We start from the raw sequence: 16,391 nt of genomic DNA on the forward strand, positions 1-16,391 counted from the left end.
TTATAGAGTATAAATTGAACTTCTAGCAAATTTGTTTTGAAAGCTAGATTTAATAACAAGTTGACGTTATGCGCATGATTTGTACTTAGCATTGGAATAACATCCCTATAGTAGTCAAGGGTGAACGTAAAAAATTGCTGAAAAGGTCTTCCGCCCAACTTTATATATAAAACAACGGATACAAGGAGATGAGAAGATCCTCTTACAAAGCAGGTCAAACAAAAAAAATAGAACTGGAGAATCCACATTGTACCACAAAGTAACCTAGACTACTGACAAAAGACGGTACAAGTGCCTCCAAGGGAAAGCATCGGACCTAGTTTTGCAACACTCACAACCAAGTTGTCGCCTGGAGAGGCCCCCCCTACCCTCCCGCTCCAGATCATGGAGCCCGAACTTGTCCGCAAAGATTGAGAATTTGGGGTGTGCCAGCGAGGACCCGCGTGCAAGATAAGAAGGTAAATGCAACCATTTTGCAACAGCAATGAAGAAGCTTCAAGGCAGGGTTTGAAAGTGTCCGTTGATGGCGGCACGGCACGTCGGAGACAACCTGGGCTCCACGATGATGCTCCTGGGAGAGAAACGGCAACAACGCGTCGCCGCCGCCGAGACCGGAGAAATGGTCAGGGGGTTTCACCCAGAGGCCTGGCCGGCCTAGAGAGATGGACAGCCGCGACGCCCCCAAGAGGGATACGACACCCACGGGTACCGCCGCCGCCCATCTTTAATCATCTTGGCATTGGTTGGGCCTGGCCCAGCAGAAGGAGTTGTTTGGGGCTCACTCACGCGGTCCTCATGTAAGTAATATGGTGGACTCTCTCCTGAAAAATGGAGTCTTGGCAAGTCCAGCCGGCGGATCCATTTCCATTCCCACTCCCACTTCCCACACGCTCTCCCACGCTGCTCGCCGGCCGGCCGGCCATGGCGGCGATGCCGACGCCCCGATCTTTCCTGCTGCTGCTCCTCCTCGCCACCCCCTTCCTCCTCCTCCCCCTCGCCGCCTCCGCCGCAGTCCCCACCTCCAACCCGGACATCGACCTGGAGTACCTCATCAAGAACGCCGGCCTCGACGACTCCACCCCGTCCACCCCCACCGACGACCCCGAGGACGGCGCTCCGGACTTCCCCGGCCTCGACGCCGACTACGACGAAGACGAGGACCTCTTCGGCGACGACGACGGGCCGGAGGAGGACTCCTCCCACCCCTCGGCGGCCGACGAGGCCCACGTGCTCCTCCTCACCGCCGCCAACTTCACCGCCGTCCTCGCGGCCCGCCGCCACGTGATGGTCGAGTTCTACGCGCCCTGGTGCGGCCACTGCCGCGCGCTGGCCCCCCACTACGCCGCCGCCGCCTCCGCCCTCGCCGAGCAGGGGGTCGACGTGGCGCTGGCCAAGGTGGACGCCACCGAGGACCACGACCTGGCGCAGGCGCACGACGTGCAGGGCTACCCCACCCTCCTCTTCTTCATCGACGGCGTGCCCAGGGACTACTCCGGCGAGAGGACCAAGTGAGAAATTTCACCAGATCCCCAATTCCCTCACTGCTCCAGCTCCGCTGCTGTTAAGAATGAATTTTGGCTTTGCTGCAGGGACGCCATTGTCGCTTGGATCAGCAAGAAGCTGGGCCCGGCGGTGCAGAACCTCACCGCCGTCGACGAGGCCGAGAAGGTCGTCACCGGCGACGACGTGGCCGTGCTCGCATTCCTCGACCACCTCTCGGTACGCTACGCAATGCGCCTTCTCCAGTGGCAGCAAAGTCAACCAAACCCAAAATTGCTTCAATTCCAAACCATGTTACACAGATTGACCCAAGAATACAGTGCTTGAATCGCAACCAAACAGCTCATGTGGCCATGTTACCCCAAATTAGCTGACCACAAGTGCAATGCACCTGTTTTTCTCACTTCCCCTGAATATTCTGTTAACTTAACTCACTGGATGAAATGTCAACCTGCATCTTCTGTTTCCATGCGCTCAGAACAAATCTGAGATCCGCTCGTATGTTTAGCTATCGGTACGCAATGCAAAGCCAAGCAACCTAAATCGCTTCAATTGCAACCCATGTTACCCAGATTGACCAAAGAATACAATGCCTGAATTCCAACCAAAGCACTCATGTGGCCATGTTTGTTACCCCAAATTTAGTTGACCACAAATACAATGCACCTGTTTTTCTGAATGCCCTTGTTCTTTTGCTTGCTCACTACTACGTACTAGTAGTAGATAAAATGTCAACCTACATGTTCTGTTACCATGTGCTGAGAACGGCTCCCGGATGCGCTCATATGTTTAGCTATCGGACACTTGCATATAACATTGTGATAAAATCCTTAATTACTCTATCATTGAATGTTATAGGGTGCTCATAGTGATGAGCTTGCTGCTGCTTCTAGGCTTGAATTGCAGCAACCATCCATGTGGCCATGTTACCCCAGATTGATCCAAAATTACATTTCGTCTGTTCCATGATTCCTTTGCTCACTACTAGATAAAATGTCAACCTGCATGATCTGTTACCATGTACTGAAAACAAATCCGAGATGCGCTTGTATTTTTGGCTATTCTAATTCTGCGCTGCATATATATATACACTATGGTGATGAATCATTAAATTACTGTGTCATCAAATGATATAGGGTGCTCACAGTGATGAGCTTGCTGCTGCTTCAAGGCTGGAAGATACCATCAGCTTTTATCAGACTACCAGCCCCGATGTAGCCAAGCTTTTCCACATTGACCCGGAAGCAAAGCGTCCATCCATAGTTCTGCTGAAGAAAGAGGAGGAGAAGTTGACCGTTTTTGGTATCTTCACCTCCAAGCTGCTTTGGCTTTCAGCGCCAGCCTTTCCTTTCCATTTTTACACGTTTTGGTTTGGCCATTCAATTGGATAATAATGTACCATGTGTCTTGCAGATGGCGAGTTCAGAGCGTCTGCGATTGCCGAGTTTGTGTCGGCCAACAAAATCCCATTGATCACCACCCTCACACAGGAGACCGCCCCTGCGATTTTCGATAATCCAATCAAGAAGCAAGTATGTCATGCTGTGTGCCTTGGTGTTTTATTTTCATCATGTTCTCGGCCCATGTATCACTCCTTTGCTGATCTGCTGTCTTCTAATTTCGAAATCAGATTTTGCTTTTTGCTGTTGCGAAGGAGTCCTCAAAATTTCTGCCCATCATCAAGGAAACAGCAAAATCATTCAAGGGGAAGGTATTTTTTTCTGCTGATCGGACCAGTGTTTCATGAACTTCTTTCCTCTGTCGTGTTCCACGCTTTATACTCAAATCCAAGCCATCACTTATTTCCTTTCTAACTCGTGTGTTTGCCGAGGTGGAGTCTCACTAAGCACTGACGTGGCCTGTGTCTCAAATGCAGCTTTTATTTGTCTTTGTGGAGCGTGACAATGAGGAAGTTGGCGAACCTGTCGCCAATTACTTTGGAATCACTGGACATGAGACCACAGTAATGCCTCTTATTTTTTGCCATGTTTGTCTGTGTTTTGATTTATTGCACAGAAACAGCATGCAGCAACTTGACTTTGATTTTAATGTGTCTGCTCTTTCTGTTTTGTACATGCTGATTTGATTGCTTTGCAGGTTCTTGCTTACACTGGGAATGAAGATGCTAAGAAGTTCTTCTTCAGTGGTGAAATATCACTGGACACCATTAAGGTAATTGCTTAAAATACTTTTGCAAATTCCAGATTGGAAGTAAAATCATAAGAATATAGTATGTTAGCAATATATAAGCTGATGAACGTGTTTTTTGCTTTTTGTTATTTGATTTATGCTGTTCTTTTTTATACCACTGTTTATTTCTGCTTATACCGTGCTACATGTTGCTTCAGAAACTTGCATGTCCATGTCCATGTACATTTTCTCATCTTTCGCCAAATTAGCACTTGTCTGTAGAAGATGCTTTATTAACCACTATAGTCATTGCCGATTCATCATTGCTGATGTTGTTGGGTAGGATGGTATCAAGTATCATTGTTCAAGAAAGTACAATGTTCCTAATAAACATCTTTCTACTTCTTGTTAATACCCAGGAATTTGCTCAAGATTTCCTGGAGGACAAGCTCACACCATCCTACAAGTCTGACCCAGTACCTGAATCCGTGAGTGGAGAAGAATTATCTGACATCTCTTTTCTCTGTCATTATCTACACAGCAATAAGACATTCTTTCTGCTCCCATGCAGAACGATGAGGACGTCAAAGTTGTTGTTGGCAAGAGTCTAGATCAAATAGTTCTGGATGAATCAAAAGATGTCCTTTTGGAGGTAAGTTCAGTTCTTGCAAGGTAGGTATTTTATAAGATAAAAATTATGTGCTGTCCATAACGCCGCATCATTTTGGACGCAGGTATATGCACCATGGTGTGGGCATTGTCAGTCACTGGAACCTATCTACAACAAGCTGGCCAAGTATCTCCGTGGCATCGACTCCCTTGTAATAGCCAAAATGGACGGCACTAACAATGAGCACCCTCGTGCCAAGGTCTGTGTCACGACAGTTTCCCTACTGTTTTCTTCAAAGTTCAAACTGGATATTACTTGCTAGACTAGTCTGAGTGCCGGCCCATCAACAGTCATAGAAGCTGTACATGCATTTTATATGAAACAATGCTAGTTAAAGAACGTGCACAAGTTATTTTAACACTTTCTTCACTTAAATGTGCAGTTGCACTTGTTTATGGTGCACAGAAAGTAGAGGTCCATTATCTGTCTGCTGCCATCTATATATGTGCTAAATATATTTATTCGTTGCCTATTTATCCATATGCTACAGTATCATGGTACATTTTGTCTAATGGGTTAAAGAGGTAACCCATGCCCGTGCGTACCATCTATTGCCAGATTTGGTTAGGATGATAGAGATAGAGCTTGAGTCTTGTGGAACAAGTCGAGTTGAGCCTCAGAGACGAACACTGTCGCCAGGTTGTTGAGGGATAGTGCCATATCACCGCCTGGTTATCTCGCTGAGTTCAACATCTTGAAATAGTGCAACAGTATTACGATTATGACTGTTACGCGGAGGATCTGATTCCCCGATACAGAAACTTTAAAGTTGCCTTTCATTTGGCCCTGTTTTCCTTTTAATTAACTTTCCTTAAATTTATACATGGAAAATACAGATACTCGATCTCTTCCGTTCACTACTATGTCTATGTAGACTTTCCAGAATACTGATGGAACTGACACTTGCTTCCTGTTACATTACAGCCCGATGGATTCCCCACGATACTCTTCTATCCAGCTGGGAAGAAAAGCTTTGAGCCTGTAAGTTACTTAATTGACGTTTTGCTTTTTATTTAGCGACACATCTGCTAGTATGTTTTGTCTTTCAGCTATCTCCTTGACATGCTTTTGGCAGTGATATCATCTACGTTTCGTTAGAACCGTCTCCAGACTTCTTGAACTGACCTAAAGCATGTGTGTTTAAGTTTAACGCCCGATTCAGAGCCGCCGATTTGTCATCGGCTCCTTGCTGAAAGGATTCCATGTATATATGCCTGCAAATTTGCATGTATGCCATTGTAGATATGCAAGGAGAGCCAGCTAAGCTCGCAGGTGCTGAAATTGGCATCCACTGATTCAATTTCATTGCTTTCATTTGGCTAAATAAACTCTTGCAGATAACTTTCGAGGGGGACCGGACGGTGGTGGAGATGTACAAGTTCCTCAAGAAGCATGCCGCCATCCCATTCAAGCTGAAGCGCCCGGACTCGTCAGCGGCACAGGCCGATGGCTCAAGCTCGACGGCCGAGGGCGAGAAGAGCTCCGGCTGGAAGCCCAAGGACGAGTTGTAGGGAATTAGTTACGCCATTGACAAGACAAGTTCGAGGTGCCGATGATGCCGAAATCAGGAAGGTGGAGAAGGAATAGCTAAGCTAGGTATCATCAACCTTGGCTGCTGGAATTGTATGCTGAGAACACAAATACGTATTAACCACTGTAGAATCCAACAAATAAAAGCAAAATGTCCTTTTTCTTACTCCCTCCGTTCCGAATTACTTGTCGGAGGTATGGATGTATCTAAATCTATTTTAGTTATAGATACATCCATTTCTGCGACGAGTAATTTGGAACGGAGGGAGTACTACATACATCTTCTTGTCTTTGTATTTTTCAAACTATATATACGATCATACACAAAATCTGGGAGAAGGGTGGCCATCAGGTAACTGTATATGTACAGCAAGAAGGTAGAGCACAGCAGAGTATATATATGTGTATGTATGTTGTCTATGGCTGAGGGATGCCGAGGTCTGACGACGGCGGCCGGGGGCGGCGGGCGGCCACGGCGGCCCTCCAGCGGGCGGCCTGGAGCAGCATGGCGTTGGCGCAGATGGCGACGCCGAAGCCGGCGAAGGCGGAGAGGATGATGGCGATGACGGCCTGGAGGTTGACGTAGCGGTAGAAGAGGTGGGTGAAGAGGACGACGAGCAGGAACTGCAGCGCCGAGTATGCCCACACGTAGCGGCGGGAGGAGGCCATCCCGGCGGTGGTGAGCGCGGAGGAGGTGCCGAGCACGACGGCGAAGGGCACGGAGACGGCGAGGGCGGCGGCGGCGTTGCCGTGGTCGCCCACCAGCAGCTGCTCCAGGAAGCAGAAGTAGGCCAGCATGCTCACCGTCACCAGGATCACCGTCCCGTGCCGCCACACCCCCCTGAACCCCCTCCTTTCTCTTTCTTCTTGCTCGCCGTTGGTGCCATTGTCGCCGGCGGCGACGGGAGGAGGAGGTGGGGGAGGGGCAGCGACGCGGCGGAGGGTGACGGGGAGGTTGAGGACGTCGTGGCCGCAGACGTCGCAGTTGGGGTTGCCCTTGATGCCGAACCACTTGAGCGCGCAGCGGCGGTGCGCCAGCGCCAGCTCGCCCTTGCACCGGCACTCCAGCTTCAGCACGCCGTCGCCGGCCCCTCCTTCCTCCTCCTCCTCCTCCAGCAGCGCCACCATGCAGATCCGGCACACCGCCTCCTCCTCCCCCACCTCCTCTCCATCTCCTCCTTCTTCCGACGGTGACGGCGAAGAGGGCGGCGACGCTGATTCCGGCAATGGCGCGGGCGCCGCCGACGACAGCGACGACACCCGGAACCGGCGCAGGGAGCTCGAGTCCGCCACCCGCTTCCTGCTGGGGAGCCTCCTGGAGATGCTCGTCATCGGCAGCGACTGCGTCCGGCACACCGGCTTCTTCCACTGCTGCTGAGGGTTGAGAGCTGCACATCCGTCTTCGGCGGCTGCTAGCTCGTCAATGTCCATGGTGGTGGAGGAGGCGGTTATCATCCTGAAGCTGCTGAAGAGCCTGGAGAAGGACAGCGACCGGGCGGCCTCCTCTTCCCGCCCCTGCTCGCCTGACCTTGACGATCTGCTCAGGCTGCTGCTCCTCCTCCTCCTCTTCACCGGCAATGGCAATGGCTTGCTGCCATCCTCCTGCTCACACGCCGACAGCAGCGGCCGCTCGCCATGGCGATGAAGCTCCTCTTCCTCCTCCATCGTCGGCGTGATCGCGGCACCGTCGTCCTTGTTGCTCTCCTGCTTGAAGGAACCATCTTCAAGACATGCATATTGTTGAATGGACATGCATCAAGATGGAGAGAAGAAGCTTTACCTGCTGAGGAGCCATGGCAAACAAGCACCCCAAGGATGGATGTGCATCACATTTGTAACAACAACATAGCAATTATTTGTAATGTTTATGTACTGCTGCGGCAATAAAACCCGGACAGTGACAGAGCCGTGGGAAAGGGAGAAAAAAGATGAAGCAGCACAAGCTACGCACGCACACACACACTTAAGTCAGTGAGTGAGACTGATTGATTGGTGGGTGCCCTTCCCTTCCCCTTCCCCTTCCCCTTGCCTTGATAGTGAGTGATGGACTTCTACTACCTATCTAGCCAGCCTAACTGCAACCACTCCTCCTCCCCAGTCCTCACTCGCCATCACCCACTGATAGTGGCTAGGGTTCCTCCGTTTCTTCTGCCGCCGCTCCATCGCCCACGTCGAATCTAATCAATCCCCGGTGAGAATTCCCCTGCTAATATTTTCAGACTGATTAAAGAGGTGACAATGGCCTTGCTCTTCTTCTGCTCATCAGGTCAAAGGAAATGCACTCGGTTTTCGGTTCGTTTCGTTTCATCCAACGTGCGGTCATCGCCGAGGCCACCTCGAGCGAATTGCATGTTCGCCAGTTCGCTGGAAATGAACTAGGTGGTTGCAAAGGCAAGACAGAGATGCATAACAAAGAACACAGTCCTTGTGGACTAAATGGTAACGGCTGTTTATCAGTTTATAACTGGAAAATGAGCCTGGTTTTTCGGTTTCGCCCAAACGCTCGGTCATCATCGACGTCACGTGGAGCGAATCGCATATATATAACAGTGTGGCTGCAAAAGCAACACATAGATGCATAATAAAAAGACATAATAATAACATCGAAAAGATGTAAGTTGTTGGGTGCCATGGACATGGGCAATGGCGCGTCGCTGTTGCTTCCCTTCCACACATCATTCATTCATTCAGGAAGAAAAAGAAGCATCGGAGACAGACGTCTCACACAACATCCTTCACTTCACTTCTCATGGAGTACGCTTTACGCCAGCCCAAACACGCAATAAATCGCAACACTGACGAGTCGGGAGTGCAACCATCAGGCCCTTAATTTCTCTCAAGATGGATGACAACAGACATCATTCCAGACAGGCATTTCTTATTTCCTGTTGTTACAGAGATACTACATATACAGGTCCCGACAACGACGACCGACTATAGCCCCCTCTCTGAGCAAAACAAGTGTTGTGTGGTTAGTACTTGGACGTCGCCTCCTTGATCTCCTCCAAGCTGATAGCCTGAAACAGTTATGCATGCGCGTGTAAGAAAGAGATGATGATACGGAGCTAGGCAGTATCTGAAGCTGTGGTACCGACAGTACGGAAAGAAAACGGAGACGTGCCTGGTCCTCTCCGGCAAAATCGTTGTCGGGCGTAAGGAAAAGCATGCAATGGCACTCCTTCCTGCACAAGCAGATCACAAAGTTGAAGAAACAGACCAGATTGCTATAGCCGAGATTTCCCCTTTTTATACTTTCCAGGTCACAACATACCAGCAGAAACTAAACTATGTTTCATGGCTGTTTATTTACTATAATAACATGAGTGGGTGGGGAACAAATTATTCTGACCGAGCTTTCACTTGACATCCCTTACATTCCACGGTAGTTGTTTACTGCTACGCACAAGTGGGTCAAGAACATATGATTTAACCGAGCTTTCACTTGAAATCCCTTACATTCCACGGTAATTGTTTACTGCCATGCACAAGTGGGTGAAGAACAGATGATTCTAACCGAGCTTTCACTTCTAGTAAATCCCTTTCCAGTTGAAAATCAGCACGAATTGCGTGCCACGGTTGTTCACCGCTATGCACAAGTAATGCTGGTATTTATCAACAATATACGGTAACATCACGGGAGATACGCATCTGGCTAACTTGTGCTCCGGTGGCGAATCACAGTTAATGATGCGAGATGGGTACGCAGCAGAAAGGAACATACTCCTATGTCGGACAATGATAAGAAGCCCAAGAGGGTTAGAACCGAACCCTCTGGTACATCTCTGGCATTTAAACACGATGAGAAAAAAGAGCATCCCATCCCATCCTTGTTATACACGCTACCGTAGTAAGTGATATAACAGAAGGCGAGAACTTGGAAACGGCAGCCTCACCTTTCTCGCATGGGGACGCACGGGCAGTTCCAGAACCCTTGTGCCGCCTCGGCGGCCTTGTCGTCGTAATGCCTATATGATTGACCCACTTGTCTGTCAGAAACAAAAAACGGACGATACGTTGCTAAGAAGGCTGGAGGCGATTTAATACTGTACTACCTGCAGGGGCAGAGAGGTGCTCCGAGTTGTTCCTTGTGGTCAGCAAGCCCCTGCAAAAAGGTTTTCCTTTCAGTTAACAATCAATTGATCATCAAGGTGAGGCGCAGACACATCATCAGTGTGGCCGTTAGGTGACCCTTGTTTGATTTACACTAGCGCCACAAACACTGTTTGACCTTAATTTGAACCAATCAATCAATCAATCATCAAGGAGGCACATCACATCAGTAGAGAAGCAGCAGCAGCAGCAGGTATATAAATGAACTCCTTGATGTGTACCGCCGCCGGCATGAACGCGCTGTTTGACCTTAATCAGCCGGCATTTGCAGCGGCTGGTAGCTAGTAGAGAAGATGAGAGCCTGGTTCTGAGTTCTGACTGGTTTGGTGGAATAGTTAGATACGGCGTCATGGCGTGAGTGCGACGGTGCGGGTGAAATCAATCGAAGCTACCATCAATCGAGGCTGCAACTACAGTAACATCTCGGAGCAGGAGGGATGAGACCTTGATGACGACGGCGGTGACGGACTTGTCGGAGCAGAAGAAGGTGCTGGAGCGGCGGGCGTACTGCTCCGAGAACTTGCGCATTATCTCCAGCGACTTGTGCTCCGACGCCGCCCCGTCGGCGGCGGCTGCCCCCTCTCCGGCCGCTGCCAAGCACAGCAAGGGAGCAAGAATCGATTTTTCAGATTCAGATGATTTGGATTTGGGATTGGGGGGTTGGTTGACAAGGGACGCGTACCTTGGGCTCGGACGGCGCACCTGCTGCGCCGCCCGCCCCTGGGGACGAGCGGCGTGTAGACCGGGCTGCCGGCGGCGGCGGCGGCGGTGGAGGTGATCGACATCATCGCCGGCGCGCTGGGTGGGTCGAGCGGGGAAGGGGAAAAGGAGGAGGAGGAGAGGGGGATAAGGCGAGAGGCAGCGACCAGAGGAGGAGGGGAACACCTCCGCCTCACAACCCTTCTCTCCGTCTGGAGACTCCACTCTGGAAGGATCATCTCATCGCTCGCTCCTCCTCTCGCCACATGTTTCCGGCTCAAAGTTACCATTTTTTTGCACTTGCAAAACTTCTCTTTTATCTCCTGATGAATGCACAAAACAAAAAAGCCAGCAACCAGATAATCAAGCTGTGGGATTATTTAGAGCCACGCCCATGTTCCCCACAAAGTAGGAGTATTATGCATACACACGGAGGCGAGCCCCCTACAGCCTCAAGGTCAAGGTTTAAAACAGACTTCACTCGACAAAGCAAATTCACACGCTTGCAATGCATCCAAGTATACACATGGCTGCAATCTAAGCAACACAATATACTACCTACTACTTTGCCAAGATAATCAAGTTGTGGAGTTATTTAGATCCTAGCCCATGTTCTCAGGAGTATTATGCATTCACACGGAGGGGAAGCGAGCCCCCTGAAGCCTCAAGGTTTAAATCAGACTTCGCTCGACAAAGCATACGCACCAGAACAAGCTAAACAAGCATCCAAATATACACATGGATGGAAACTAAGCAACACAATATACTAGTTACTACTTTGCCAAGGTGAAATAATAAAATTATAAGATACTGGTGGCATTTTATTACAAACTGACCACACTCTCCAACATAACTACTATTCACACAGCAGAGTGGATGCTCCAATCTTCCAAGATTCATGGGACAAGAGACAGAGATGCATCTCTGTTGATAAGACAAACCCCCACCCAACAGCAGCTCATCAGATGATTCATTCATGCTGGGAGTTTTCAGGAAACATGGCAAGCCACTCTCGTCAGATGATCCATCCATTCATTTCAAATCATTCAACTGTTTCCCCTCCTCTCTGCTCAAGCAATACCTCGGGGTCTTTTTTTTCCTTTTTCCTCTGTCAAAACATGGGCGGTACATGTAACATACAGAATTGTCAGGAATGGTGAGTCCATCATCATCATCTAGCTAACCAAACTATCATTTACACAACGAATTACAGTTTCTTCGTCTCCGAGTCCGAGTCCGGCTCGGGATCCATCAACTCCGCTTCTTCTTCTTCTTCGCATAGTTACAACCGGAGGAGAGGAGGGGGTACAAAAAAAATACAGCCTCGCAGCCTAGCCCAATTATATCACACACGGCGGATCAAGGAGCAAAAAAATTCACAGGGCTAGTCGAGGCTCCTCCACACGAAATCCCGGCACTTGTTAGACACGCTTGCGGCCTCCGCGATCCTCACGGCCATCACCGACTTGTACGCCGCCAGGTTGGCCCTCTCCATGAGGGCCTGGGCTCTGCTGCGCAGCTGAACGGCCTTCTCTACGGCCTGTTTCGCAGCGCGGTCGGCTTCCACCACCCTCTGCAAGGCCTCCCCTTCGCCACCTGCACACAGCAAAATGCACAACACAAGGACAATGAGTACAGGCTAGATAAGACTGTTTTACATCACTTGAACAGCTAAATTACAGGGCATTATAGATATATACAGGCAGCTAAGAGGATGATTACAGGCTTACTATATTTTGAGCACGGTGATATCCGCTTACTATGTTCAGGCATAATGAAGTTTACTTGTTACTATTTTGTCAAATAAATGACAAACACAAGAAGACAAGACACACACGTCACATATTTATAAAGTCATGGGTGGTTCCCTGTCACAAATAATTTCTAGCATCGCAGCCTGAATACAGTAAAGTCAAAGAAAGATTTTGTGGTGTCCCACAGCAGGGCTTGTTTCAGAGCTTTAAATACCTTATTAAGTTAGACTGTCCAATAACTTCAGCAACTGAATGCTAAGGTAGAGTAGATATAAAACTAAGGGGGTTGTCATACTACGTATTGGGCACGATGATGTTTACTCCGTTCGGGCATAATGAGCTCTACTTGTTACAATGTCCAATGGCAAACAGAAAAGGCCAAGACATAAAGTTACTACATATTGGTGGTTCCCAGCAAAAGATTTCTAGCATCACAAGTTGAATACAGCAAAGCCAAATAATATGATTTTGTGGCATCCAACAGCAGGGCTTGTTACAGAGCTTTAAATACCTTACAGGTTAGATTGTTCCATAACTTCAGCAGCTGAATGCCGAGGTAGAATAGATATACAACTAAGGGAATGCCAACAGACATGCTATATCCCTGAGCTCGACAATGTTCACCCTTTTCGGTCATAGTGAGGTTAAATGTTACTATGTCAAATGGCAAACGCAAAAGGACAAGACATGGTGGTTCCAGTCACAGAAGATTTATAGCAACACGATTTGCGTACAGCAAAGTCAAAAAATTATTTGTGCGCCATCCAAAAGCAGGGCATGTTACAGAGCTTTAAATACCTTGCAAGAAGAATCCAGGCTTTCCTCGGCCAGGTTGGCTTCTTTGTGGTCTCTTCACAGATCTCTTCTTTTTTACAGAAGATTTCTGCGACAGCCGCCCTCGCCTTACAGCAGGTGCACCCTTTGGGAAATCAAATTCGCTGGGTTAGATGATATGAACGAATGCACAAAAACTAAAAGGATAACTATGATAAAGATCACATCAGGGAATTAGGCAAGGGATAAATTCCGAATTTACCTGAAATATCCTAAGCAGTGGTGTGCCTTTCTTATCTCTCTTATTAATCCAGTATTCATATATGGCAAGGACATTGTCACCCTTGCCTAAAGCAGGGTGCCTGGAGAGAAGCTGATCCACATCATTAGCTTCCTCAGGATTATTGTAGGCGTCCTTTTCGAACAAGGTTATTAATTTCTCGAAATCTTCGTAGGAAATCTGGCTCAGACGGGTGCGTCTTCTATCAGAGGCCCCATGCTTCAGCTGAATGAGCCACTCTTCATCCTCCGAGTCCATGTCATAAGCTGAATCTCTCGAGAGGGCCCGCGCAACCTCATCATCTGCCGTTCTGATATAGTCTGGCACAGGGCGTGAGAAAGGATCTGCTACAGTCCCTCCCATGCCATTGGAGACCTCAAGCACACCTGGAATCGGGATAATCTTTCCCTGAGAATTGCGCTCCCGTCCCTCGATATGCAGTTCTTTGAACAAAAGCCAGTCCCATTTGTCAGGGAACTCAAGCTTCCATCCATCTTCGACTGCCCAGACGTAGGCATGGGTGTGCCGGTTGACAACATAGAACCGCTGCTCCGATGGCTTAAGAGAGACTCTAGTGACACCATGTAACTTCACAGCCACGCACCACCCGTTGGAGTTTGATAGTTCCAGCATAACCTCAGCTCCCTCTTCCCTCCAGCACCTATCAGCCTGAATAATCAAGAGGTTTGCTTTGCAGCAGAAGGTATCTATATTCTGTCTAACCTCGGACAGAGCCAGCCTTTCACTCGTGCGATCAACGGGGCTTTTGAAAAAGGATCTCTTTTGCTTCCCACTTGGTCCCATGGGCGTCGAGACATCGCTGTCATCCATGTTCTCAAGCAGATCAAGAGAAATTTCCATTGCTGGCTTGGGCTGGACAGGTTCCTCGGAAACCTCAGGGCCACCCGTCAATGGTGGCTTTTGCAGTTCCGTCTGAGAGCGCACTGTAGCCTCCTTCACTCCAAAATCCTTGTCAGAAAATCTCACTGTGAGACGGCGGCGCCGGCTCAGGGGGTGCCTCATCGAGCTTCGCTTCCTCTGGTGCTTTTTCAGCCTCAGACCATGCAGCACTACTCCTGGAGCTTGCTCAAGGGGCACATAATCCAGAACCGCTCCGTAAGATCCGACAGCAGGTGTAGCGTCCCCGGTGCTTGGAGACCCAGAATCCACCTCCAGATGATCTCGAGAATACGATTCTTCTTCAGCTCCTCCAACCAAACCCATGGCCCGGCGAATCACGGCTGGCAGATATATGAAACGAAGAGCTATCACGGAATGCAAGCCCTGGAAGTAAGAAGGAAGCGCCGAGAAGTTGAGCGACAACACTGGCTGCCGGGATGGGCCAGCACCACGGAGCTCGCACCACCCGCAGTGCACCACCATAGTCCGCTGTAACAGCAATGCACTCTACATGAAGAAAATACCGACATCAATCAAACAGGCTGCACAGGGAAGTAACAGATGATGGAGGCACAAGAATGAACAGAAGCTGTATACTGTAACAGAAGCTGCTTACGGCTCTCTGGCGCTGGAGCCTGATAAAGTGCACCCCATGCGACGCAAACGCGGTGGCGACAGCCGGCGAGGCCAGAAGAAATGAGGCCAGGCCCCGGACATGGCTCCGCTGGCGCCGGCGCAGCCACAGCAACACGGGCAGGAGGAAGCGCGAGAAGCTCCCGGGGGAATACGCGTGGTCCACGATGACGACGAGCACGGCACTGCGACTGCTGGCAGCGCCATCAAGTAAATGAGCGTCATCAAGGAGCCCGGCCCTTGAAGCGAACTCCCTGGACGAGGAGCACAGGATGTCGCGGCCGCCGGCATGGCTGAAAGGGGCGAGCTTTGGCCGCTTGTGCTTCCTGGTGAAGACTATCCCGAACCTCCGGCCGCTGCCGCCGTCGCCGAAGTCCTCCGGCTCGGCCAGCGGCGGCGGCCTCTGGCGGCGCTTGCGCCTGTACACGGCCCCGAAGGACCTGGGCGACATGGGCGGCTCGGGCGACGGCGTGCGCGGCTTGGGGCCCTCGTCATCGCCGTCGTCGTCGCTGACGTCGGCGGCGGCGCGGTCCCACCCGAGCCAGTGGGAGTGGGAGTGGGAGGAGACGGCGAGGCGCTTGGCGGAGCGCGTGACCCTGGCGGGCTCCGGCGGGCGCGGGGCCTGCTTGTGCGCCCGGGGCAGGAAGACGCGCGTGGAGCGCCGCGCCCCGACGGCCGGCATGGGCGGTGGAGGCGGAGGGAGGTTCCGGTGCGGTGCGCGGTCAGATCCGGCCCGCTGCGTCCTCATCCAACATCGACGCCCCGCCGCCGCCCATCAGACCATCCTCCGGAATCGAATCTCCTCCTCCGCCGCCCCCTCCCTCCCTCCTCCGGGGCAGGACCGGACCGAATCGCGCCGGGCGGCGGGACCAGATCGGGGGACGGACCGGGGCCGACGGAGGCGGCGAGGCGGGACCAGATCGGGGCGGCGGCCGGGCGGATCTGCGGCGGGCGGCGGCGGCGGGATCGGAGGGGGGGGCAGGGGAAAGGGGATCGATTTGGGCGAGTGGATTGGGGATTTGGGGATTAGGGTTTCTCTCTCATCGAGGGGAGGAGAGAGAGAGAGGGTCGCCTCGAGGCCGACGAGAGGTGGAAGATGACGCGCGCTCGGCCGTCCGATCGCCATCCGACGGCCCTGGTGAGACGGCGGGGCCCACGTGTCGCTCGGCGTGCGCTGCAAGGCGCTGACGGTGGGTCCGGCCGGCCGGAAGGTGCTAGAACGCGCAGCCCGGGTAAAGTCCGTGTACCCCCCTGGGGTCTCGGGAAATAACATAATGCACCCCCCTAAACCCTGCGAACTGCTCAAAAGATGCCTCTGTATGTGTTTTTTCAGAGCATGGTTTGGTTCCCCTCCGGCGGCCCGTGTCACATGCGGCAAAAGTGTTTCCGTCCGGTTGTTTTACCGTCTTTT

At 50.9% G+C, this 16,391-nt stretch overlaps 4 protein-coding genes across 4 annotated transcripts; 1 reads left to right on the forward strand and 3 right to left on the reverse strand.

Moving 5' to 3' along the window:
• Positions 1–827: 827 nt before the first annotated feature.
• On the forward strand, positions 828–6,001 carry LOC125515445 (protein disulfide isomerase-like 1-4). Its single transcript, XM_048680914.1, has 12 exons — positions 828–1,508; positions 1,590–1,719; positions 2,637–2,802; positions 2,914–3,032; positions 3,131–3,211; positions 3,377–3,463; positions 3,598–3,672; positions 4,050–4,118; positions 4,202–4,282; positions 4,365–4,499; positions 5,225–5,281; positions 5,638–6,001. Exons 1-12 carry the CDS (start codon positions 829–831, stop codon positions 5,809–5,811), a joined length of 1,854 nt encoding a protein of 617 aa, XP_048536871.1. The 5' UTR covers position 828; the 3' UTR covers positions 5,812–6,001.
• Positions 5,972–7,822, reverse strand: LOC125515446. The gene is made up of 2 exons (XM_048680915.1): positions 7,611–7,822; positions 5,972–7,534 (listed from the first exon to the last, which is right to left on the reverse strand). Exons 1-2 carry the CDS (start codon positions 7,623–7,625, stop codon positions 6,248–6,250), a joined length of 1,302 nt encoding a protein of 433 aa, XP_048536872.1. The 5' UTR covers positions 7,626–7,822; the 3' UTR covers positions 5,972–6,247.
• Positions 7,823–8,636: 814 nt separating this feature from the next.
• Positions 8,637–10,931, reverse strand: LOC125515447 (ferredoxin-thioredoxin reductase catalytic chain, chloroplastic). Its single transcript, XM_048680916.1, has 6 exons — positions 10,623–10,931; positions 10,385–10,530; positions 9,883–9,932; positions 9,724–9,795; positions 8,952–9,012; positions 8,637–8,847 (listed from the first exon to the last, which is right to left on the reverse strand). The coding sequence occupies exons 1-6, from the start codon at positions 10,927–10,929 to the stop codon at positions 8,803–8,805; spliced, it is 681 nt and encodes a 226-aa protein (XP_048536873.1). The 5' UTR covers positions 10,930–10,931; the 3' UTR covers positions 8,637–8,802.
• Positions 10,932–11,706: 775 nt separating this feature from the next.
• LOC125515444 lies at positions 11,707–16,014 on the reverse strand. The gene is made up of 4 exons (XM_048680913.1): positions 14,964–16,014; positions 13,430–14,854; positions 13,192–13,312; positions 11,707–12,235 (listed from the first exon to the last, which is right to left on the reverse strand). The coding sequence occupies exons 1-4, from the start codon at positions 15,726–15,728 to the stop codon at positions 12,024–12,026; spliced, it is 2,523 nt and encodes an 840-aa protein (XP_048536870.1). The 5' UTR covers positions 15,729–16,014; the 3' UTR covers positions 11,707–12,023.
• Between the last annotated feature and the right edge of the window lie 377 nt (positions 16,015–16,391).

The sequence above is a fragment of the Triticum urartu genome, chromosome 6 (assembly GCF_003073215.2).
Source record: "Triticum urartu cultivar G1812 chromosome 6, Tu2.1, whole genome shotgun sequence".
NCBI lineage: Eukaryota > Viridiplantae > Streptophyta > Magnoliopsida > Poales > Poaceae > Triticum > Triticum urartu.